Source organism: Venturia canescens, chromosome 9, assembly GCF_019457755.1.
Source record: "Venturia canescens isolate UGA chromosome 9, ASM1945775v1, whole genome shotgun sequence".
NCBI lineage: Eukaryota > Metazoa > Arthropoda > Insecta > Hymenoptera > Ichneumonidae > Venturia > Venturia canescens.
In genome coordinates this window covers 19,449,634-19,473,172 of record NC_057429.1, presented here as the reverse complement: position 1 = coordinate 19,473,172, position 23,539 = coordinate 19,449,634, and the positions used below count along the sequence as shown (strand labels likewise).

The 23,539-nt window shown below is 42.5% G+C and overlaps 3 protein-coding genes across 4 annotated transcripts; 1 reads left to right on the top strand and 2 right to left on the bottom strand.

Moving 5' to 3' along the window:
* Position 1: 1 nt before the first annotated feature.
* On the bottom strand, positions 2-1,325 carry l(2)k10201 (lethal (2) k10201). Of its 2 annotated transcripts, none has more exons than XM_043428682.1 (3): positions 1,022-1,325; positions 748-949; positions 2-602 (listed from the first exon to the last, which is right to left on the bottom strand). In XM_043428682.1, the coding sequence occupies exons 1-3, from the start codon at positions 1,177-1,179 to the stop codon at positions 231-233; spliced, it is 732 nt and encodes a 243-aa protein (XP_043284617.1). In that variant the 5' UTR covers positions 1,180-1,325; the 3' UTR covers positions 2-230. The 2 variants fall into 2 exon arrangements, with proteins under 2 accessions (XP_043284617.1, XP_043284618.1); XM_043428683.1 differs by having other exon boundaries at positions 461-652.
* A 2,950-nt stretch (positions 1,326-4,275) lies between these two features.
* Positions 4,276-16,414, bottom strand: LOC122416025 (uncharacterized). Its single transcript, XM_043428685.1, has 3 exons — positions 16,184-16,414; positions 16,023-16,088; positions 4,276-4,449 (listed from the first exon to the last, which is right to left on the bottom strand). The coding sequence occupies exons 1-3, from the start codon at positions 16,286-16,288 to the stop codon at positions 4,357-4,359; spliced, it is 264 nt and encodes an 87-aa protein (XP_043284620.1). The 5' UTR covers positions 16,289-16,414; the 3' UTR covers positions 4,276-4,356.
* Positions 14,507-16,001, top strand: LOC122416024 (holotricin-3-like). Its single transcript, XM_043428684.1, has 3 exons — positions 14,507-14,553; positions 14,678-14,886; positions 15,283-16,001. Exons 1-3 carry the CDS (start codon positions 14,542-14,544, stop codon positions 15,467-15,469), a joined length of 408 nt encoding a protein of 135 aa, XP_043284619.1. The 5' UTR covers positions 14,507-14,541; the 3' UTR covers positions 15,470-16,001.
* Positions 16,415-23,539: the final 7,125 nt, after the last annotated feature.

Genomic DNA, 23,539 nt, shown 5'->3' with positions numbered 1-23,539 from the left:
ATTTTAAAGAAATGATTCTTTACTTTCCTTCCTTTATTGTGATCTATTTTCTTAAACTGAATTTTCACACCGACGCATGTTTTCGCTGACGTAAGGTACTAAAATGGAACAAAATTGGAGAAATTCTTTTTTCCCCTTGGTTCTCACATGACTAGACAAGGCTTTGAACTTCAATACCCTGCTTCTTCATAAATATACAAATTGCATTTGATTATAATTGCTTTTTTTTTCTAGTCTGGTAATTTATCCAACAAATCCATGAGATTATTAGATTCCAGAATACTTTGCCCTGATCGACGAAGGCAGTTGGGTTCTAAAGTTGTATCTTCATTTTCCCCAATTGATAAAATTCTACTACCATTATCAATTTCACTTCGCATACTCTTGCACTGCGAAGTGTTACCCGATGAAATTTCCATTGGATTCTCTGAAGTCGGAGCTGCGCCAATTCGTTCCCTTTGCAAAGTTTCTAGTTCTCCAATTTTTAATTCCTCAGAGCCATAATTGAAATTCTTTGGGAATTTGTGGATTGTGGTGCAATGACCGCTACGTTCTTCTGGGCTGGCAAATTTCTCGTGGCATTCGACAACGAAACATTGATACTGCCAGAAACAACGAATGGATTATCGATCGCCGATCCTTCAATTGAGAACTATTCATTTTTTTGAAATGATTTACAATGAAATAATGGTTATGAGTTTGAGTACGTGTAAAAATAAATGAGAGTGACGTAAGATAAAAACATACCATGGGTCTTTTTTGGGAAGAAATTTCAAAAAACTTATCATGAGTTTCCTGGATATGGATTTCCAGTAACCTGGAATTTGGTCGAGTGATTCTGCATTCCTCGCAGGAGTAACGATGCGAACCGTTGTAATGAATTTCATAATCAGCAAGGTTGTGAAAAACTTCATCACAATCCAGAAAATTGCATGGGAATTCCTTCATGCTGCGTTGTTTGTGAACGATGTTAGAATGGACAGTTGACGTTTTCATTATGTTTCTGCGAGAAAATACTTACACTTGATGACAGAGATCTTCGTCGTCTTCTACAGTAATTCCCGTTTTATGAAATACGTTACAAGCTTTGTAAGTTTCGTTGAAAAAGGAATCATCAACGGGACGTCGACCGACGCCGACGACATGCTTTAGATAATCATCAAGTTTGCATAAATCCATTTCGTTATAACGAAAAATACGATTTTTAATAATTCTGAATGAATATTGGATAATTTGTCTGATTTGTTTACGTTCGTCACGTGTTTACGTTTCACGTGTTTACACTCGGTCCCTTGGTCGGGTTATTTGGACTCCGGCCTCCCGTAGTAGCGGTGGTAGGGAGTGGGGATGAGGCGTTCGACGGCCAGTCAGCGGGAGAGTGGGGGGGACGGGTGAACGCCGGCGCGAGACAGGAGAGAGAGAGCGCAATATATTTCGCTTCACTCACTGCCCGCTCGGCGCGGGGTGAAGTACTAGCGTAGAGCGCGAGCGCGCCCGGTTTGTACAGCTACGCATTACCGTTTGTAGATTCCACAGAAAATGAGAAACCGGAGCATAAATACGACGCGTAGAATTCTACTTTATCCTTAGTGGCTAAAATAATCCTACGATTTAATTTTTTCTAATCAATCAAAAAATTTCATGAAATTATGAATAAATAATAAACGGTTAAACAAATAAAATAAAAACTAACGAAAATTGATAACAGTCACAATTTTTATAAAAACCGTTGTTTCACTCCCACTCAGGCAACTGATCAATAACCTAAAAATAACAAAGAGAACAAAAAAAATGTAGCATCGTGTATATCGATAAAATGCACGAAAACACAGCGAAACGAATATGAGAGTTAATTCATTAGAATTGAATAAAAAATAACGATTCCTTCGCTATTGTTGTTCGTTATGATAAAAATTTTGACCTCTGATTTCTAAGATTCCCTTTTTTAACGCAATTAAATGGATAAGTCGATAGGGATGTCTTCGCACTCGATATTATTTTATTGTCGTCACAAAATTTCCGCGTGAATAAATATTTCCGAAATTTGGGCGATTCGAAAATAGTATCGAGGCAAGGCCAGTAACAGAAACAGTTTTAGTGACCCCTGTAACGCAGCTTCGAGAGTCGCGTGTATGCTCGCACGCGCCCGTGTTCCGCAAGCGAGCTAAGATGCAAGCATACCCCGAGCAACGCAACGCAAAGCAAAGCACCAAACGCACGGTCCTAAAGCCATGGGGTTGTCGGCAAGCGAAGACGGACAGTCTGTAAATCTACTCAATATATTGATAGTTAGACACAGCTCCGAGCTCGATACAGTTTCTGTATCACTTTGAAGTCGCGCAGGCAAGATTCCATGCAGATAAGTCGGAGTTGCAAACGCTGCGCGCTAAGCAATGCACGCAACGCGTATAACCGCAGCCATGTACAGCATTACGAATAGTTTTTACTGGTCAAATGCTAACAATGGGACGCGAGCAACCGACCACGCGTGCTTCCACGCGGGCACACTTGATTCTCCATGAAACGGTGGTACAGGTTGTCGCTAAAAATGTTTCTGTTACTCGACATTGGCTAATTATGCATTATTTACACAAAAACAGTTTTCTGAGAAAAAATCTGTAGGGAAGAGTGGGGCGAGATGGAACGTCTCCTTGAAAAAGTGGACTTTTTTTTTTTTTTTTTTTAAATTAGTGTTCATTCTCGCGCCGGTGAAATTCCCAGGTTCGTCCTCGGAAATAAGAGACCAAAAAATTAAAATTTGTGGCAACGAGTCGATTACGATTTTGTGGGATGTGGTGAAGTGATAACAATAAGTTAAAAACATGGGGGGCAGGATACAACGTTGCAAGAAAAGTGTGTTGAAGACAAGTGAAAAGTTTTTTTATCATCGGAACCATATGAAGCGGGATAACAGGGTCGTGGAGAAAGACGGAGAGCGCGAGGATCGTGGAGGCGAAAAAGGTAGGAAGAAGATCGAGGACCGCCGTTCCTGCGTACACGTGAGTAACTACAGCAACGATTTTTCTCACAAATGTGAACGCGCGAATTTCGACACATTGTTTTCACGATAAAAATATACATGTTCTGTCTATTTGATATTGCGTGGGAATATTTTTTTGGAAAAATAATGGACCGTCTCACAATTTGAAAAGAAAAAGTCAATACGTCAAGTGGAATAGATGTTGTCGCGCCATAAATATTGCCTTCTGATTAAGGTAGATCACAAATTGGATCGATTTTTACATCCTAATTAAAGATATAATCACTTTAAATCGATGTTAGAGTTATTAATTCGAAATTGTAAATACATTTTTTCAACTTACCTTTTGGCGAATAAAATTACACGTCAGTCTAATTGAACGGGGATCCACCACTGGCTGAACCCGAAATTTCATTCGCCCCTGTCGAAAATACTATATAGTTTTTTATGCCAAAAATCGCTTTAGAGGAGCACAAAGGAAAAACACAAATAGATCAAGAAAAAAGTTTTAATAAAAAGACAGAGGGTCGTGACGCAGAAATGGCTCAAGTCAAGAATAAACAAAATTCCGAAATAAGCAAATGTGAGATTACGAGTGCTACTCATTTTACCAATTTCGCTCAATCTTTAACGTAATATATCGTTTATGAAAATAACCAATGAGAGGAAACTTTTAAAATTTGAAATGTGCGTCATTCAACTACCCATTTAAGAACTTTGTAAATTTCAAAACTTTCTTAAGAAAATCGTTTCGTGCATGAACTACTTAATATTTTTTTATTTTTGATACGAGTTGTTAACCTGGAATACCTACCTTACCGACGAAAGTGACAATACGATAGAAAACTCATATACGTGTTTTCTGTTAAATATGTTACGTGGTAGAGAGATTTTTTAAGTTATTAATTTTTATGGTACAGTAAATTCATTTTTTAAAACAAGTTTTTACATTTTGTGGAGTTGTTGCGACGTAGTATTTGGTAATTGTAGAAATATTATGAGACTTCATTTGTTGGGTATAAATAAATTTTGGTACAGATGTTTCCGGTGAAATTGTAAATGTATCGACACGTCGAATTCCTACACTTTCGAATCGGTAGGTTTACGCGATGCGCCGCATTACCGATCGTCGGAATTAAGGGAATTGAGGAGTGGAAATACAAAATCTGTCAAGCAAAATTCTACTTTATTTTTATTGAATTTTTAATAATCTCGATGAATAATGAAAATTCAAAAGAACCGAAATTTTGATTGTTTTCGAAGACCCAGTGGAACCGAAATTATCTTAAAGAAAATCATTTTCAATGGTATTTATTTAGAATTTCTCCGCATGTACATTAATCAAAATCGAACATGCGTTTAATCGTGTACAATTTTCACTCTACTATCAAACGCGTTTTTAAATTATCAAGAATTTCTGTCATTTTGCTTTCCAACTCTTTACGACGTTCCGTATCTCTTCTTTTGTCCTGCAACACAAAATACCAGCTTCGCGTTATACTCAAAATCTCTTTCGTTTGACGTAAAGAACAAAAAAAAATGTATTTTTAATAAATTATCCAATGAATAATTTTCGTAACGTCGAAAACGTTAGCACCGTCACATGCGAAAAAGTGAAAATCAAATATTGCATAATTAAGAGCACTTAATTAGCTCCTAAAAAGCTCTTAATCATGCAATATTTGATTTTCACTTTTTCGCATGTGACCGTGCTAACTTTTTCGACGTATTTTCGTAAATCAAGTAATTATGGAAGGAAAATGAACTCGGAAATCGTGATTAAAGAAATGGAAGGGAGAGATCAGAAAATTGGACGATTCGCGCGTTTCCGTACAGTTTTATTCGTAGGAAATAAATAACGTTTTACAACTGTTACTAATAACTCGTAGAATTATGAAAATATTTTTTCCTCAGGGTTCGTAACACTTCCTTTCGTTCTTAAAGCTAAAGAAATATTAAATTCTCTTATCGACGACGTTAATCAAGATATTTGGGAACAAGGTCGACTAAAATCGGAGTTCGGCGTCGTAGTAACAATGAAAAGTTTCAAGTTTTCAAGATTTTTAATCATTATTCGTTTTTTTCGCTCCTTTGACGTTCCAACGAACACAAGGGATTCGTCAATTAACAATTCGATCGAAATTCTCGGATTACTAATTCGTAACAAAAGCTTAAAAATTGCGGGTGAATCCGACGAGTTGAACGGGACCGCCTGGGCTCAGTTTTTTGCTTTCCGAGACTTTGATCGTTGCGACTTTGTTTCTGTATTCTTTAACGCGTACTTTTTCCGTATCACTTTCGGGTTCCTCCGTGAATTCGGTTAAAACGACGTCCCTCTGATAGTTGGGATCTTGCTGCTGAACGGCGAGAAGTTGGATCAATTGGGTGGGGTTCAAGGGCGTTGTGATCGGCGTCTGAGTGTTTCCGTTGGATTTCCGTTGTCCGAATCTCTGACCTTCGAGCTCGTAATCGTCTGGACTGAGGCCGAAAAATTCGTGAGCGCTCTCGGGACCGTCGAACGTTCTCGGAGCCTCCGGAAGTCGGTCCCTCCGCGTCTTCCCTCTTCTTCCATCCGCCTCCTTAAAGTATTCGGTTTTCCCAGGTTCGTTTGCACTCCCGTGGTGTCTTTCCGACAGAAAATTTGCCCCGGCCTCAAGTTGAGCTTTGTCAGCATCGTTTTGCACTCGTGGAGGCTGCTCGAAAGCTCGATCCGAATTTTCGCCCGGAACGGTCAAGTTTTCGGGCTTTTCTTGAAGGCGCGGGCGGCTTTCCGGAAGTCGATAATGCCCCGGTATGACGAAAGTGGAGGATTCGTCGGTGGGAGCGATTGTCAAGTCTCGGTAGTAGCTTCCGGGCTCGTTCGGACTTCGGAGCTCGATGAACGACGGTGTTCCGTAAGTTGGCGAGACGTTTGGCTGGTAACTGGCCCCGGGAGGCGTGATGTAGTATTTTGTGTAAACGGCCGGTGCCACTCGAGTCGGCTGGGCGTTTTCGTAAGGGACTTGCGGGTAGTCCGGGGCCCGGAGGGTTTTCGTGCTCTCGGTGCTGTCGAAAGTGTAATCGAAAGGCGCGGGCCACCCTTGAACGAGCTTGTCCTCGCCCTCGTGGAGCTCCTTACCGGTCAGACGTTCCGGCAAAGCAACTTGCGGGGTTTCGTAGTACTGAAGCTTCTCCGAGAAGCGATTGGCTTCCGGTTCTCCGTCGCTGTTTTCTCGGAGGCTCTCGGAGGAGCGATCCGCTCCCGTTTCCTCATGAGCCTTTTCTCTCAAACTCTCCGATTGCCGACTCGGCCCTTCGTCACAGTTCTCTCGGGACTCCGCTGCCGAGGATCGACACGACTTGGGTCTTGGCTGCCCCTCGCCTCGAGGCTTTTCTCCCGAAGCGGAGTCTTCTGCTTCCTGGTAATAACTTCCACTCGAACGATATTCTTCTGGTGCCTGGAAATGAGATTCTTTCGAATGCTCCGAAGAACGACTTCCTTCCGATTCCTCTCGCTCGGCCTCGGGGCCTCGCGCGTACTTCGGATAACGATCGCCCTCCGATTCCTCCTCGTCGCTCTCTCGATATCCCACATTTTCCGAAGACTCGTCCTCTCCCCCCGACTCATCTCGATCGGCTTCGCGCTCTTTCAAATCCTCGGAAGATCGATGCTCCTCTGACTCCTCCTGTGGGCTCGCTTCTCTCGCGTTTTCCCGAGAGTCTTTCCCCGCTTCCCCTTCTTCCTCGTCTCTTTTCAAGTCTTCTGAAGGACTTTCGGCTCCCGATTCTTCCTCGCGATCGCGCAGATTCTCCGGCGAATCTCTCACTCCCTGCTTCCCACTTTCTTCGGATTCTTCTCCAGCCTCGTTTCCAGTATCTTCGGAGTGTTGCAAATTTTGGTACGACGATACTCGATCAGCTGTTTTTTCAAAGCTTTCCGGTTCGTAGACGTACCGAACGGGCTTCGCGTAAGCATTGTGAGCGGGGTATTGATTCCTGTAGGGCGGACCTTCAGGCAGTTCTGCCCTCGTCGTAACTTGCGCTCTTGAAGGAGGTTTTTTGTCGGAGTCGTCGACCGATCTCCCGGAGCCATTTTCCTTCGGCTCGTCGTCGGGAAGCGGCGCTGTCGTAACTTCATCAGATTTCACGTTTTCACCGTTTTTGCCAAAGTTGTGATTGGACAAAATGCGCTCGGCGGTTCTCTGCAACTTTTCGGGCTCGTATGCGATCTGCAAGGGCCTGAAGTAAGGATTGTAACGAACGATGTCGAAGCTCTTGGAGGAAGGAGCATTCGCGTTTTCGTCACGTTTGATTTCCGTTTTTTTTGGTTCGGGCTCGTCGCGCTGGGATTTCGAAAGCCTTTTCGCCTTTTTTTTCTTCTTATCGGTCTCGTGCCTCTGTCGAGTGTGATTGGGGCGTTTCTTCATGTTTTTAGGGGCTTTTACTTGAGCGTACGTCGTGACAGTGGGTTCGGCCGTTCCGTCCTCTTTCATGATTTCTTTGCGAGTTTTCCTCCAAGCTTTTTGTCCCGCTGGAGCTTTTCGAGTTTTCGCATCATCCCTGAGTTTGTATTCCTCGTATTTTTTCGTCGGACTCTGAGCATATTCTTGTCGGATTCGTTGGATCGGATCATGGACAGTTCTCCGGTTTTCCGGCTGATCTTGCCACCAGGGCTTGCCCCGTTGGGGGGCTTCGAGGTTGAAAATCCTCTCCGAATCGTAAAGCCCCGTTTCTGGGTGTTTGTACCGCTGGAAATAGTCCGCCAAGCTGTCGTCCGTTCGTCCATCGTGTTCCAAACTGTGACCGTAGCTGTTGCGGAATTCTCCCGGATTGGAGAAAGGCACGTCGAACACTCTGATCGGCAGTCCGAAGCCAAACTGCTTCGGAACCGTTGGATTATTCTGGCTAACGAAATCCAGAGGATCGTCCAAATTCGAGAGGTTGTTTTTCACCGTTGTGAAATCTTGCTTGTTCGCGTTGCCCGCGTAGCTTTCTCGCTCGCTCTCCTCTTCGGCGCTCTCGTCCTTGGCGTCGTTGTCGCGTTCACTTTCTTCCGAATCTTTGGCATATTTTATGCCAAGAGGTTTCTTCGGCTCGTTGCCTTCTCGGGAGTCCTCTTCGTCGGCTTCGTCCCCGTTTTCGGCCTCGTCGTTCCCCCGCTCTTCGTCCTCCCTGTAACCGTTTCTCTGAGCACCTTCCTCCGAGGCTTCGTCCTCGTTTTCCTGATGACTGTTTTCGGGATCCTTGCTCCCCGAGGCTTCTTTGTCCCGGTCGGCAGTTCCACGATATTTCTTTGGGCCAGGATCGGGTTCACTCTCTTCGGAGCTGTCGCCTCCGCGGTACTTGTTATTGCCTCGTTCGCCTTCTTTTTGCAGCCAATGGGGCTCGTCGACGTAAGTATCCCGGTTGCCCTGAGGGGGGTTAACTCTGACGTCTTTTTCGTCGGTTATTTCGCCGCTCTCGTAGCTCTCTGTGTACGTCATTTGTTTGATTTGCCTCGGAGGTGAGGGCGGGAGTATCGGTGGAAGGCCGGGAGCGAACGGCAGTGGAATTTTAACGAAGTAAGGCGGAAGTAAGCCGAGTTTTGATGGGCCGGAGGTCGGAGGGGGTCGGGGCGCTGGGGTCGTCGTAGTTGCCCCGTGAAATATTTGTTCGTAGCGACGCAGATGACCCAGGAGGTCGGAATTGTTGCCGAAATTAACGACCCCCGTGAACCTCAGAGTTTCCTGCTGCCTGGGAGTCATCGTCGTCGCTATCGTCGGTGGCAAAGGCTTTTGGGGACGTTGTCCTGGCACCGGAGGTGGATTCGGCCTCTGGGCTGGCGGGGGCGGCGGCGTCGCGATTCCAGGAAACGTGAATACCGTTGGGGGAGCTGCCGCAGCCGTCGCGGCTGTTGCATTCGGATTTGGAAGCACCGCTATCGAAACCGGCGACACGGTGTAGCCAAAAGCTTCCGCGAGACCCTGGAGAATCACTCCCAGAGCTCTCTTGTCACGTGGCTTGTCATTTGCCTCGACCAACGATGACGAATTCGGTGAGATTCTCGGTGGACCCTCGAGCCTCGAAACTCTTTCGTTCTCAACGAAAACTCCACTGGAATCATTTTTCACTCGATCACCCAACGTCGAGGAAACAACCAGTGAGAAAACGACGCAGAACAGACTCGTGCGGAACATCGCTGAAGAAAATTTCACTCGAACATCAAATCTCTCAATGTTTCTTCATCGCGAGGCACACTATCAAGGCCTTGCAGAACTCAAGGGACAACGCTCTCCGAATTTCATCCAAAATTCACTTTGTCCAAGTATACAGAAACACTCGGGAACTCTTTTACAATGCAAGTTTAACGCGAAAGCAACAACGATTTTACGAGACGATCAGAAGCGACGCGTTTCCTTCTTTCGATTACTAAATTCGGAGCCGCCGAGGCTCCTCTTTACGCGAGATCTGCGCACAGACTGATGATCAATGTCGCGATCGTTCGAGTCTCGATAAACAATCGTATAATATGCTTGAGGGAACAAAAGGGTAATGGATTTTTGCATAACTCCGCAAGACTCTCGTGAAATTCGTTATTCTGGTGGAAGAAAGAAACCGAAAGTCCATTCTCAGAGTTTCTCTTTGCTATTGCACTATGACGGTGACAACGATAGAAGAGTCACAACCATTTATTTGAACCAAGTGAAGCGCGAAGTCGGGGACTCTCGCGCGCACCGCGCGAGACTTTTCATGAGGGAAAAAAACGTCCCGTGAAACAAAAACAACGGGAATGTACATTTGGTAGCAACGCGGATAAATTCTGGCACAAATTGCGACGACGGGGCCGCACAGTTTCTCGGATAAAAAGTCACAGTTGAATTGTCCATTGTAATCGATCCGTAATAACTGCACAATTGGAACGAAAAACTTTTGGAATTGTTTCGACACCAATCGATTAGAGTCGAACTAAAAATGAGCGCTCGAAATGTTTTTGGAAGCAATCGTTGGATTTTTCCAACAGTTTCGAAATCTCGACTTCCGTTCTGTGCTCCATTGTTGCACGTCCTAATTTCCGGTTTACATCTCCAGTTATTACAGAATTTTGTGGAACGGGCGGCTAAGGTTTTAGCACTTTGGTTAGTCGCCCATTTTATTTCTTTTTTAAGGTAGATCATGCGCGTAACTCTCAGTTAATGTCAGTTGAAGGGAATTTTATTCGTCCCTGGCTAAAATGCTATAGTTTTTTATGTGAAAAATCGATTTAGAGAGCGCAAAGGAAAAACACAAAGGGAAATGGATCAAGAAAAAAGTTTTAATAAAAGACAGAAGGCTCTGACAGAAATGGCTCGAGTCAAGAAGAAACAAAAAATGCCGGAATAAGCAAATGTGAGGTTACGAGTGCTCATGTTACCAATTTCGTTCAATTTTTATCGTAATATATTGTTTATGTAAATAATCAATGAGAGGAATCCTTCAAAATTTGAAATGCGTGTCAGTCGACTAGTCATTTAAGCTCTGTAAATTTCAAGACTTTCTTAAGAAAATCGTTTCGTGCATGAACTACCTTAACAAACAATTAACTACTTTTCGTGAAAGAATCGTTTAAAAACAATGAAACCTCACGGATCGAGCTGAATTCATTTACACGAGCGCGTCGACAGGCGCGCAGTGGACGATTAAATAATGAGAAAATAAAAGCTACGATTAACGGTGCATAACAAAATGGCGTAGCATAAAATTCATCCACGTTCTTTGGAGGGGAATATGGACCGTGGAAATTTCAGTAATCGAAACTCGTTCCCTCGAGTTATGCGACTAATCCGTAGAAAAAGTACGGAAGAACTGTTCATTTTTTTCTTCGTTTCGTTTTTTTCCTAAACGAAATCTCGAACCGCATTGATTAATCGATCGTATCGACGAACGAATTTCAACCACGCGCGCTCGCACAAGTTTGAGAAACGAATTCTCGCGATTGAGGCGTGACAGTCGACAGTCCTTATCCAATCGTTATTTCTTTCTACAAGTTAACCCTATCGAGCTATTTCAATGGAAATTTAATTCCATCAAAATTATCATCCTTTTATTGCCAACATTTTTATCGCTCCTTTTTCGCGGTCTCACGATTCCGGTGGTTCCTGCCACTTCGTTTGAATCCTCGCAACGTCTGATTCCCTGCTTCACTCTTTATTTTTTTTCTTTTTTTTTTTTTGTTAATTTTCGAAAATTTTCCGAGTCCAAGCCCGAGTTTCAATCGGCTACGTTATCGGGACTAACGACCTTCGTTAAGCAGCGATCAAAGTCGTATAAAATAATGTCAAGTAATGACAAAAACGGATTCTCTTCCTCGAGAGTGCCTGCGAGAAGCAGCTCTGGCGTTGTTACATTTCACATTACGAGATAGAACAGGGTGAAAGTATTATTATACACTCGTTCGTTAGCTCAGGGCGATCTCGTGTTTCCTACTCTGTCTCACGAGAGACTCAACCGCATGAAGGAGCAGATTTTTTTTCCAAAGCAGCCGAGTTTGTCCACGCTCAAGTGGACAAAAAGTCGCACGTGCCGGTTTTTTCGCTTCGACCTTTCTGCGTTTAAAAAGAAGTCTCCCTTGCCTCTTACACGCCCGATACTAAATTGGTAAATGCCAAAGGGACGGATGTTACGTTGCTCAAGCTAATGAACGCGCGCGATTTAAGAGCAAACGAGCCAACCGGTCCGATCGATTCCCAATCTATTTGCATGCCTATGAAACACCCCCTGCTAAAACAATTTATACTTAAAATATATTCAGTATTTTATCAAAAGTATATTCCGCATACATAAAAATATACATTTTTTTTTTATATTTTATATTTTTATTTTTTATACTTTATATTTAATAGACTTTTTAATTAACAGATATTACAATTTCTAAGACTTTTCGATAACGTCAAGACGTTAAAATGTAACCTCAAACTAGCGTGTTAGCATAAAAAATATATTAGATTTTTCCATACATTTGGCATGTGATAAATAAATGTTTTGTTCAATGAAAATTTAATTTTAGGAGAAAAAAATATCGACAGGGCTGTCAATGTACTCGCGTCTGTTGACTCTACCCAGTCTCTTGATATTTCATATAAGAATAAACGTATTTCCGTCCGATTATTAAAGTACCTTTTTATGCAAAAACTATTCATTCCAAGTTGAAAAAAAATGTATTTCATGTTTATGAAAAATGTATATTTAATATTAAAAAAAAAAAAAATATGTTTTTTTATCTATGCGGAATATACTTTTCATACAATACTAGATATATTTTTTTTTTTTTTTTTTTTTTTTTTGAATAGAAATTCTTTTCATGGGGGACCATCCGTGTTAATCCATTCGTTCGGTTATGGAAACATCATTTTTGTATGAGTAACGAAAAATATTTGCATTTCATTAAATACACATTGTTGGAGTGAAAACGAACGTACGAAGAAGAAACTTTACTGAATTTATACACAGAAAATAAATATAAATTGATGAAAAAATGAAAATATTGATGTCAAAATGCAGGATCGCGGAGGAAAAATTCATTGTTTCGCTATTATTTTACTGTTTGACTTCTCCCAGCAGAGGTACCGAGACGAAAATGATGAATCTAACGAAATAATTTCGTGTTACATTCGATAAGGACACTCGATTTTGCTTATTAAAGCACGAATCGTCCGGTAGGTCGGGGGTATATGTAACGACAAGTGCGCAACTGTCGACGATAAATCGATCAAACTTCCTCGTTCGAGACTTTGTCAAAAGCAACCATGAGAAAGTAGGAAATCGCTCGTGGCGAGAATCGAATGAGCACTGGTCTGTAACTTTTCCAGTGTGTGCATTCGCATCAACCTCATTCGTGTACCCATACCCTGGGAACCGACCGGAAACTATAACCCGATCGAATAATTGCTTGACCATTGAAATGATAAATCAGACACATTGGAAACCTTAAGAATCGGAAGTTCATATTTATCGAGGCATTGACCGATGGCATGTCGAAAGTTCGCCATTTATTTATAAATCTTCAATTTAACTGAACAGAATAAAGCTCATTGGCTACTGGGTCAAAGCTCATTTACATCGAAACTAATTAAGGGGGGTCCTGCTTCAGAAAGTCAAAAAAAAATCGATTGTTTTCAGGAATCTTTTTGGATAAACGAAAATAATTCAGCATAGTTAACTTTTCGGTATTGTTTCAGGGATATTTCAAAAGTACAAATTAGTCTTTCTCACATAAAAAAAATGTTTTTGTACTCTTGGAATATCCTGGAAAAACATTCTCGAAAACAATTGATTTTTCTGACTTTCTAAAGCAGGATCCCCCTTAAACGTCATGCGATGACATGGCACGAAAAATAATCCAAACGAAATCTAAATTTAAAGGATGTCAAAAGAATGAGTCAGGGGAAAAACTTAATTTTTAAATCCTTCGTCCAATGTTTGATTTTATTGTTGATAGGAAAAATTGCTGTCCCGAGAGATAAGATCACCTCCGTTCGAGTGCGAATTCTTTAAGCAATTTCCTCATTAGCACGTCGCTATTCGAGGTGATCAATTGAGATTCTTTCTGACGTCTGTTCCTGTTCGATTCCTCTTGGAATTCTTTCATTGGCTTCTTCTGAGACACACGATTTTCCACGAGCCTATACTTATGGGGTGTCCCGTCCGCATGCCTCGCGAATTTAAAGCATTTTTAAAAAATAGAAATACTGTAGCGACAGCTTAGACTCGAGGGAACGTACTTTCCAGAATATTTTCAATTTTTCTTTCACATTTTTTCACAAACTTTCACAAACTCTTAATAAAGTCAAAATTAAAAGAAAAATTGATTAAAAAAAAATACTTTTTTTTTTCCTAAAATGTAAAGTAAAAAACAGAAAAAAAACGTTGATATCCTCGGACGTACAGAAAAATGCCTGAAAATAAAAACTTTGTCGATTCTTCATTTTTCTTATTGAATATTTCGATTATTCGGTTTCATCTCCTTGTCAAATGTTAATGCGAGTTTAGAGACGTTCCGAAAAGTGATTTCATGGAAAAACGGCCTCCGGCTTTTCCTCGGAAGATTTTGGAAATGGAATTCAGAACCCGAATGCTCCCTGACAGCAGGGATTCGATTCATCGATTGCTCACACCTCGTCCAAGCTTTGACACTTGAATTCAAAGTGTTTAGACGCATACGTAGAACCATGTACGAGGAACAGTGGATGCAACAGCTTCGAATCAAGTTTGTTTTCTTCGCATGCTCTCGAGTCTGGGTTGCCTATGTTACGTAGAGTTTTGCAATTCTCAAGATGGGAGTGGCTGCGGACTAGGAGACTCGTCAACCAGGATCGAGTGCTTCTAACAAGCTTCATAATAGGCGCGAATACACTCGTATTTACGTTTGTATATACACACGTGAATGGCGTGTTACGAATTTCTTCTTTTGCTTCGTTGTCGGTTTTTTATTCTTTACAAAATGTCTGAACCTCGATTTTACCATAATTCGAGAACGAGTCGAGGGGTAGGAAAAGACGGTATAAAAGAAGTGTCAATTGCCGGTATAACACATCAGTCTCGACTTAAAAGTCTTACAAGACTTTGAGATGAAGTTGCTGGTAAGATGCTGGTTTCAACCATTTTTTATTTCCATTTCTCCATTGCGATAATATTCCAAGTGATTTTTCGTCTTTTCTTATTTCTTCGAGACTACTTTAGGGATGTGATTCATTTAATTTGTAGCTATTACTCAGCCTCGCCACCCTGGCATTGGGCCAGCAGACTTTCGATACTCAAAAGTTAACTGAAACCAACGACGTGCCCCAGGCCACGAGCATCCTTCGGCAGGTTGAACCCGACCCGGGGGCTCAGCCAATCACTGATAAAAAACTCGATAAACGGAGCCACGGCTGGGGAGGCTGGTCGGGTGGTCATGGTCATGGCTGGCCATCGTGAGTTGACATTTTCATTAATTATTCACAACTATGAAAATCGGAGATAAAACATGTTGGAAAGTCCGTTCAAAATTATCCACTGGCAATACGATTTTGAGACGTTCGAATTGGGCAGTCGCGGACCAACGAAATCTGAGATTATCCCGAGACACGTTTTTCAATCGATCGTTGCAGTTTCCAATCGACGATCCATGCTCGTTGAAACGGTGCTTTAAATTTCATTTGAAACTGCATTTTCTGCCTCGTAGAAAATCTCAATTGTTTGAGTTTCGAATTTGTTTTATTTTATGGAATTACACGGAAAAGCGAGGATTTTTGTTCTCATATTCATCGAAATTTTAATGCAATCGAATATTAATAAATTTCGTGTCATAAAATTACTTTTTACGAAAGATATGGGCATGGCTGGGGACATGGCTACGGTCATGGCTACGGTCACGGACACTACGGCGGCTGGAGCGGCGGCTGGGGAGGTTGGGGTGGCCACGGATGGTACGGGGGCTGGTACCCGGGTTGGCCATGGTGGTACGGTTGGCACGGTGGCCATGGATCGCATGGAGGTTGGCACAGCAAATGGTAAAAGAAATTTCTCTAATTTCTACCATCGAGAAGATCCCAGCGGCTTCTGAGCGCGCGGGCTCCCATTTTCGCGCTTACCACGCGTCGTAAAAAACCCTCGCGGATGTTTACGACTCTTATTTTACCAACGCACGATAAATTATCGGCGGATTACCATGATTAAAGAAAAGTTTTGAAATTCATGAAAGCTGGTACGAAAATAGGTAGAAAATTGTCCCAAAATTTCGTACGATTTAAGTTTGAATGGAAAGTTGTTTTTTTTCCACCCTGATGATCGACGTGCCCACCATTAAGCAAAACTCGAGTTTGGTCCTCGCGACGTTTTTATCTGAATAATCGACCACTCATTGTCAAATAATTATCTCCAAATCTCGTGCCCTTATCTCCTTTTTAGTTTAAATGTACACTTAAGTTTACCATGTCGAAAGACGTAAAAAAAATTGTCTGACACCAGGAAACTCATGTTCTGAGGAACTGCGAATTCATGTAACTAAATAATAATAAAAGTTTTTCAAGCTTTAACAAGAAAAAAATGAATTTTTTCGTTGATTTACCTGCAATTTCTTCTGCAAATAGGTCGCCAAAATCTCCTCGCAAGTTGTCAAATTTTTATCGGTTTCCTGAACCCACAAAAGTGTTGATTTTTCATAAATTGGAGTACAAAAAACATGCGATTTTGTTGTGTAGAAAAAATGTATTTTTTACATAAACGTACCTTCAAAATATTCGTCAAGTGTCTAATTTTAAGCAGTTTCGCTCGATCCTCGTCCAACAAAGCAACGACCTTTGCATTTCCTTCGTTCAAGTTATTTGTCAACATTTGTTATTTCACGAAGAAAAAAACCTTCTGACGAATCTTTTTTATTTATTTATTTTTTTAAATCAAAAACGTTCTTTTTCTCTCGAACAGAACGAGAACACTTGCGAACTCGTAGCTATTACTCGACATTTTCACCGTGTCGAAGAATCGTTGCTTGGATACACGAAGCCACAACAGGAGAGAACATAAATTTGTAGTTTCCTATTTTATCGATTGCTCACAAACTATCGTGGCTCGTAGCACAATGACGTGGATTTTTTACCTGAAGAGCTACGTCAAAGTTTCAAAGAAACTTCACAACAAAAATGATCTTTCAAGAAGAAAATTCGTTACGTAAAATTTCTTGATTTTCATTATAAAAATGATGGAGCACAGTAAATCTTATCAACTGTGTTATAAAATAATTATTTGGAATGAATATTATTAAATTAACATTCCAATGCAATTATGCTGATAAATATTATTAAAACTTGATACGAAGAATTGACAGTTGTCTCGGTTTGACAATAATTACCCAACACCTGAATATATTCTCAATCTTTCATCAAATTTCATGAAGTTCGGAGCATTAGGTTCGTAGCTATGGGTATTTCAACCGACCGCCCTGTGCACACCCGGTCCTCTAATACTTGAATCTTCAAACGCGATTATCTCAGAATCGTATTTTTCGAAAAATACCTTTGCGGTGGACGCGATTACTAAAAAACTATTAATCCGATCCGTACCAAATTTAAAGCACTTATTTATTATAATAATAGCTGGGGCCTGGACGAAGGATTTCGTATTTCGTTGGACAAAGAATCGTAACAAAAAACCGAAAATTTAGCACCTCAAAAATGAATTTTTTGTTAAAATTGTCGCAATTTTTTTTTAATCAAAATTTTTACAAATCCTTTGTCCAGGCTATTATTATAATAAATAAGTGGTATAAATTTGGGATCGATCGGATCAATAGTTTTTAAGGTATGTTCACAGCGACCGATGCTCAAAAAAAGGTGCTTGGAACACAGCTGGAGTTGCGCCATTCCGAGGAATTTTTTCATGAAAAAAATTGCACGAGTACACGAACATATGTACTAATGAGTATCGTTCAAAGTTTTTCAATAAACATTTATTTTCTTGTCGAAAAACAAAATGAAGAAACTCACGTTTTTCCGACCGCTGCAAGTGTACGTAAGGCCTTAAGATTTCGATAAACAATTGTTCAATCTCAAGAATTCTTGATCTCCCCACCCCGAGATGACTCGCCGAACTTTCATCCCCTTTTGACGTTTATTTAAGGCGATACCGCACCGCGTAATGGTGAATACACTAGAATGGAATTTGGCAAGGGGTGAGTGAGCATCCTCATGCCGAAATAGCGAAAGATCATCTGTACAAACACAAAGGGAAGAGTCAATGGGGGTTAACCGTGAGCATTCTGCGGTAGCGCAGATTGCCCTACGAGTGGACACTGGTCATTGTGTCCTGTCTGACTCTTGGATGGGCCGGGGGCTGAGGGCAGCATCCCATTGTCCCGTGGACCAGTTTTCTATGCTCGCTTCGCCGTGTCTTGGTCCCATAAACGCTCGTTATGGGCATTTTTATGGGCATAAATCGAGGTCGTCCGACGGGGCAGCATCCCTCTGTCGATGGACCAGTTTTTCAACGTGTTCAAACTCACGGATGATGCTCGCTGAAAACATTGAAAGCTCGGCGATAGGGGCCAAGACCTCGCCACGCGAGTAAACAGGTTTTTCTCACTCTTCCTTTTACTTCATCCCCTAAATCTCACTTCTCGGGCATTCAGCTTGACCAGGCCTTTTTTTCTCATTCACCTCGCCTGTTGACCACACTGGGAAATTGATCGCGCTCCAGATCAGGTGGCAACTGCTCCACCAAAGTGATATACATTCGAACGTGTATAAAAAACTGTCGCGGGAATATTTTCATGTTTCGGGGTGATGAAAAGCTGCACAGGCGAACTGAACTCTCGGATCAGGTGGCCTGCGCTGACACGGGGGAACACAGTTTTTTCGGTTGCTTTTCATCTCCTGAGCATCATTTGGGTCGCGGTGATCGAGATCCGGAGCTTGCGGGAGCGGAATTTTCGAGTTTTTTCGATTTTACTTGAAAAACTCGGAGCCAGAACTGTCCCTGATCGAATTTCATTTTATTTCGAAAATAACGTAAGTCGATGAGTTACAGCTGCGCGACACGGAATATGCAAATACTTTAAGCTCCCAGGGAAACTATTGTCGTACCAACGATTATTATTAATTATTACAAATTACGAATTTAATCGACCGTGTGGAGTCGTACCTTCCATCCGAGAGCGAATTAATTAAAGAGACACCTGTTACTCGACGACTCCGAGCCTAGATGGCGTTGCTTATATGCCCGCATCGAGCAATTTGCGAAGCTTTCAACTCCGGCAACGATTTTGTCTCGATCATGCATCCTTGAAGTTGGCTATTGCAAGAGTTATTCTGAGTCGAAATTATCGATAAATGTGCGGCGGTAAAAAGAAAGCAGCGTCCCTTGAAAAACTCTGCAAATTCGAATTACGAAAAACCATTTAATCGTATTCTGAGCACGAAATAATCCTTTGGACTAATTTCCGAGCAACTTTTTCCGTCTGACCGCGATGATGTTTCACTGAAAAGATTTCGGTGCTCGTTGAAACATGCGGGGATGCGAGAAGAGTGGGAAGTAAATGTGAATAAAAAGGAGCCAAGAAGAGGGAAAAAGGAGCGATTGAAATCGGGCACTCAATCAAATAGAAAAGAAAACAAAGGGACTGTTTAAGGGTTGACGTGTGTGTCACACGAGACGACGGAACAAGCCCACATTGGCCACTTCTTTCATCCGTCCATCATTCGCTTAGCCTCTAAAGACGACATTTTCGTTCACATTCACGTTCGTTAAAAATTGAGAGAGTATGGAGGAGAGCCTTAATACACAGCCGGTTCCAGGCACATATCAACTTTTTGTTTTGTCTCGTTCCCTCTGGATCGAGTCGTAAGGTTTCACGAGGCTTTTCACGTGGTTCCTGGAGACATAAAGGAGGCTGCGAGCCTACGAGAGACTCTCGAGAGAACCTCGAAGAATAAGCAGCGATCGGGAAAATTCCGCTAAAAGTGTCCCCCGTTTTTTTCCACTTCGGGCACAATATTATCTGCCGTGAATCTCAAAACGACGAAGTTTCATCCTCAAAAATATACAATAAACGAGCAAACAGTAAAAACATCAAAAACCAAACAACTATTGAGACAAAACATTTTTTCTGCCTCCCCCCATTCGTTACGAAACGAAACGAAAGCCACGGGAAATTGTCAAATTCATAGACCCCCTCTCAATATCATTTGAAATACCGAGGACAAGCGAGTGCGCGCGCGGTAACGAGAGAGCACGGGAGTAAAAAGATTTATCTACCGAGTCAGCGAATAGGTGGAAAGAAAATCCTAATGTAGCTCCGGAGCCCCGCGTCGTTTCCATCTATAGAAATCCAGCATTAGCGAAAGAGCGCGCGAGAGCGCGCGAGCGCCCAAGTATAGGCACACGCGACAGGGCGTATTTTGTTTTACTGCCTGGATCTCTGGGCATTGGTTGAGAACGTGCTCCGCATTCTTCAAATCTTGCTCCATCCCCTTCTTGTTAAAGGGGGTGGCAAAACCGCCCCCACTTCCTCCTCGAATACAGCATCGTCACACAGACAAATGCACATAAACTTGCTTATAAAACACGTACATCTGGGTCTCTCTATATGACGCCTTTTGGCACCTCGATATATCCCTGTGTTTATATGTCATGCATAATACACATGCATACAAATGGATATGCGCGTATATGAGCACGTATAAACATAGCGTGAATAACCCTCGACCGACAAATCTTCGCTCCTTCAAACTCTCCCTCCCACGCAGGGCCTCGAAATAATCGTAAAAATTCTCAACTCCTCTAATGGCACTGCGCTATACCTCAGCGCCCTTCGCATTCGGAATAACTCAATTTGTGATTTTCTGATCTACTGCTAAATCGCTTCGTACTGCAGCCACCAATTGGCGTATTAGTAATATACGGATATGCCGTTTTAATCACATTTCTATGCGGGCGCGTGCTCCGGAACGTCGATCTTACTTGGGGATATGTAATTCCGGGCTTGTGTGAGAATCCGATGAATCGGGGGGGGGGGCGACGATAAAAATTCTCGGGAGCTTTTAATTATGCGTATCACTAACGGGGCAATGGAAAATAATGACGATGCGGTTGAGCCTACTCGGATCTTATACTTGTGCGTAATGGCGCTCATTTTACTCAATTTTCTTCCACTCCGCAGCTCCCCGATTTTTACTTTTGTTTGTTGTTTTCTTCTCTATTTTCTCGAATCCCAATCTATCGGGGATTGCGCGGGTTAATCGACTGGTTTATTCAGTATTTTTAATCGGATCGCGCATTCGTTAGCGAGACGGTATACGATTATTAGTGGATTTTTAACGGCTCGTGACACAGCTTGGGAAGGTAAACGACGATTTGTGCCGGAGAGCGAATGATTTTGGTGAATTTAAGGCCTTATGTACAGCCGTGATGGGCGGAAAAATGGAAAATTGTGTTTTTATTAGATATTCCTCGAGTACAATTTCTGAAAAATATTCTCAACGAATTTCATTATGATCGGAGCATCAGATTCGTTGCTTTGGGCACTTCAACCGACCGCCCGCGGCGCGCCCGGTCCTCTAATACTTGAATCTTCAAACGCGATTATCTCAGAATCGTCTTTTTTTATAAATACACGATTACTAAAAAACTATTAATCACCTCCGTACCAAATTTAAACCACTTATTTATAATAGTAACAGTTAGCACCTTAAAAAATGAATTTTTTGTTAAAACTGTCGGCATTTTTTTTTTAAATCAACATTTTTATAAATCCTTCGTCCAGGACGAAGCTATTATTGTAATAAATAAGTGGTATAAATTTGGTATGGATAGGAAAAAAAAGGTGCTACTGGAATGCAGCTGGAGTTGCGCAATAAACATTTATTTTCTTGTCGAAAATAAATGAAGAAAATCACGTTTTTTCGCCCGCTCCAAGTGTACATAACTCGTTAAAGATTTTGGGATTTAATGGAGAATCGCAGTTGCGTTTTTATCCGTCGAATCGAGGCTTCGATTCGGTTATTAGTCACTCTTTGAATCAATCGCATTTCGAGTAGTGTGACTGGCCAGTTTTGACGCAAGATAAACAGTGTTTTCGTGACTTTTACATTTTTCCTCTTTTCATGCGCGGAGAAAGAAAGGAAGAAGGAAAAAAGAAGGAGGTGGACGAGAACGAGAACTCTGATAGTCCGGCATTTCGACGATCCTAATTTACGAGCTGGATTTAACACGCGCCTTTACGACTTTCCGATAGGGTCGTTTTCGCTCGCGTATTATGGCGCAGGACCGAGCCACCGAGCGAGCCCCCGAGAGAAGAAAGCTCCACGGAATCTCCGTCGTTGTCGCGTACGTGAGACACATCTTTTCTCCTCGAGGCTTCCCGTAAAAATGGTAAAAAGGAACATTTCGTTTATTAACGAGTGCGACCCGAGGATCTGCCGACGACTATGCTGCCAGCGGGGAAGGGAGGCTCACGAGAGAGAAAATCTCACCCGAGCTCTCTCCTGTCTGGGATCAACTTTTCTCCCTCCCTTTTTTTTTCTTGAAACTTCGATTTTTTCCCTCTCGATCGTTACTCCCGATACAAACTCGTCGAATGATGCGGACAACGACGAAACGTCAAAGTAAAAAGCCCCTTGAAAATGCAAACGCTGGCACTCGAATCTTTTTTTCGGGAGATTCCATTCTTCGGAAAGATTCTCAAAAAACTTGATTTTCTCCGGACGTTGTTTTTGTCTCCTGCATTTTTCGTGCACTGACGAGTTTTTCGTTATAATCATCATCGAAAAAATGATGATATACGAGAAAATAATTCTAAAGATTGCAAAATTCGTTTTTATTCTTGATAAATTGCGAATGAACGTGCATAAAATTGATGAAAATACTTCCTCAGACCGGGGAGGCACAACCAATTGATTTAGTTACTCGTCAAAGAAAATATTGCCGGAAATCCAGTGAGCGGTTGATTCGCCGTAAAGTTTGTCAATGTTCGTCAAAACGCCAGTCGCCCGCCGGAGATTCGATGGAATTGGAAATTTTCGGGTATATTTCTCAATGATTGTATTTTTCCTCCCTCTCTTTGGGACGCCTCGTCGTTTTTTCTTCTCTCTTGGACGATTGCGCGATCGAGCCGGGGCGCGGATATTTATTTTCCTTTTTTACTTTGCTCCGAGGGGTGTTAAATTCTCTGTGAGATTCGATTGGTCGTCGCGTCCGTTGGAGAAGCAGGACGAGTCGGAGAGACGTAGGATTTCCGGTTGGGAATGATTCGCGCGATGGGCAACGAGTTTGCGGTGCGATTTTCCCGAGCGTTTTTCCCTTTTTCCTCCACTCGTGTCCTCCCCCGCCGCGCGGCGGTTCATCCCCTTTCGATTCACCTCGAAGAAACTTTTCCATTTTTTTGCCACGCGCATGTCACTCGTTACACCAAATCTTATAATTTATTCAGAACTATATCGATTCATAAAGAATGCAAATTGGAGACGGAGCCGTTGAGTCGTTCATTAATGTATGCATGCCCCGAAATATAGCCACGCATCGGAGTATCTCACTGCGAAAGCATCCAATCGAAAGAGAAAGAGACAGCAAGAGCGAGGCAGGGGCAAGCGAGAGAAATCAGGAGCCGCGGAGTCTTATCCGCGCGTGTTCGCGTCCCGACCAGTCGCGCGATGGGAAGGAGCGCGAGGGTCCAGAGATCGCGGTCCGCTTCGTCGAAAGGCTGCAGGCTCAGAAAACGTCCGGCGGTAAAGTAGGAAAGAGAATTTATAGCGTCTTTCGCGAGAGGCCGCAGCACCGAGGCTCCACAGGCGAGAGCGGAAGCGGAGCTCGAGCGTATATCTGTGTAAACGGTCGACACAGTGATACACGTTGGCGCGCCTCGCGACCCCTGCAACTCCCTTTCGGAGAGAGACTCAATGTTTTCTGCAGGCTGAAGTCGGAAGTCGAGTCGATCTCTCGCAGCCCCGGACGGGGGGGGGGGGGGGAGAGGAGAGAGAGAGATCGAAAGAGAGCTAACCGGCGGCAGCAGAGCGGTGGCCGAGGAGACTAGCCTCCCATACGTCTTGCTAACAGCCCGCCAAAGTTTCGTCCACTTGCCTCGTTGGAATAAAAAAT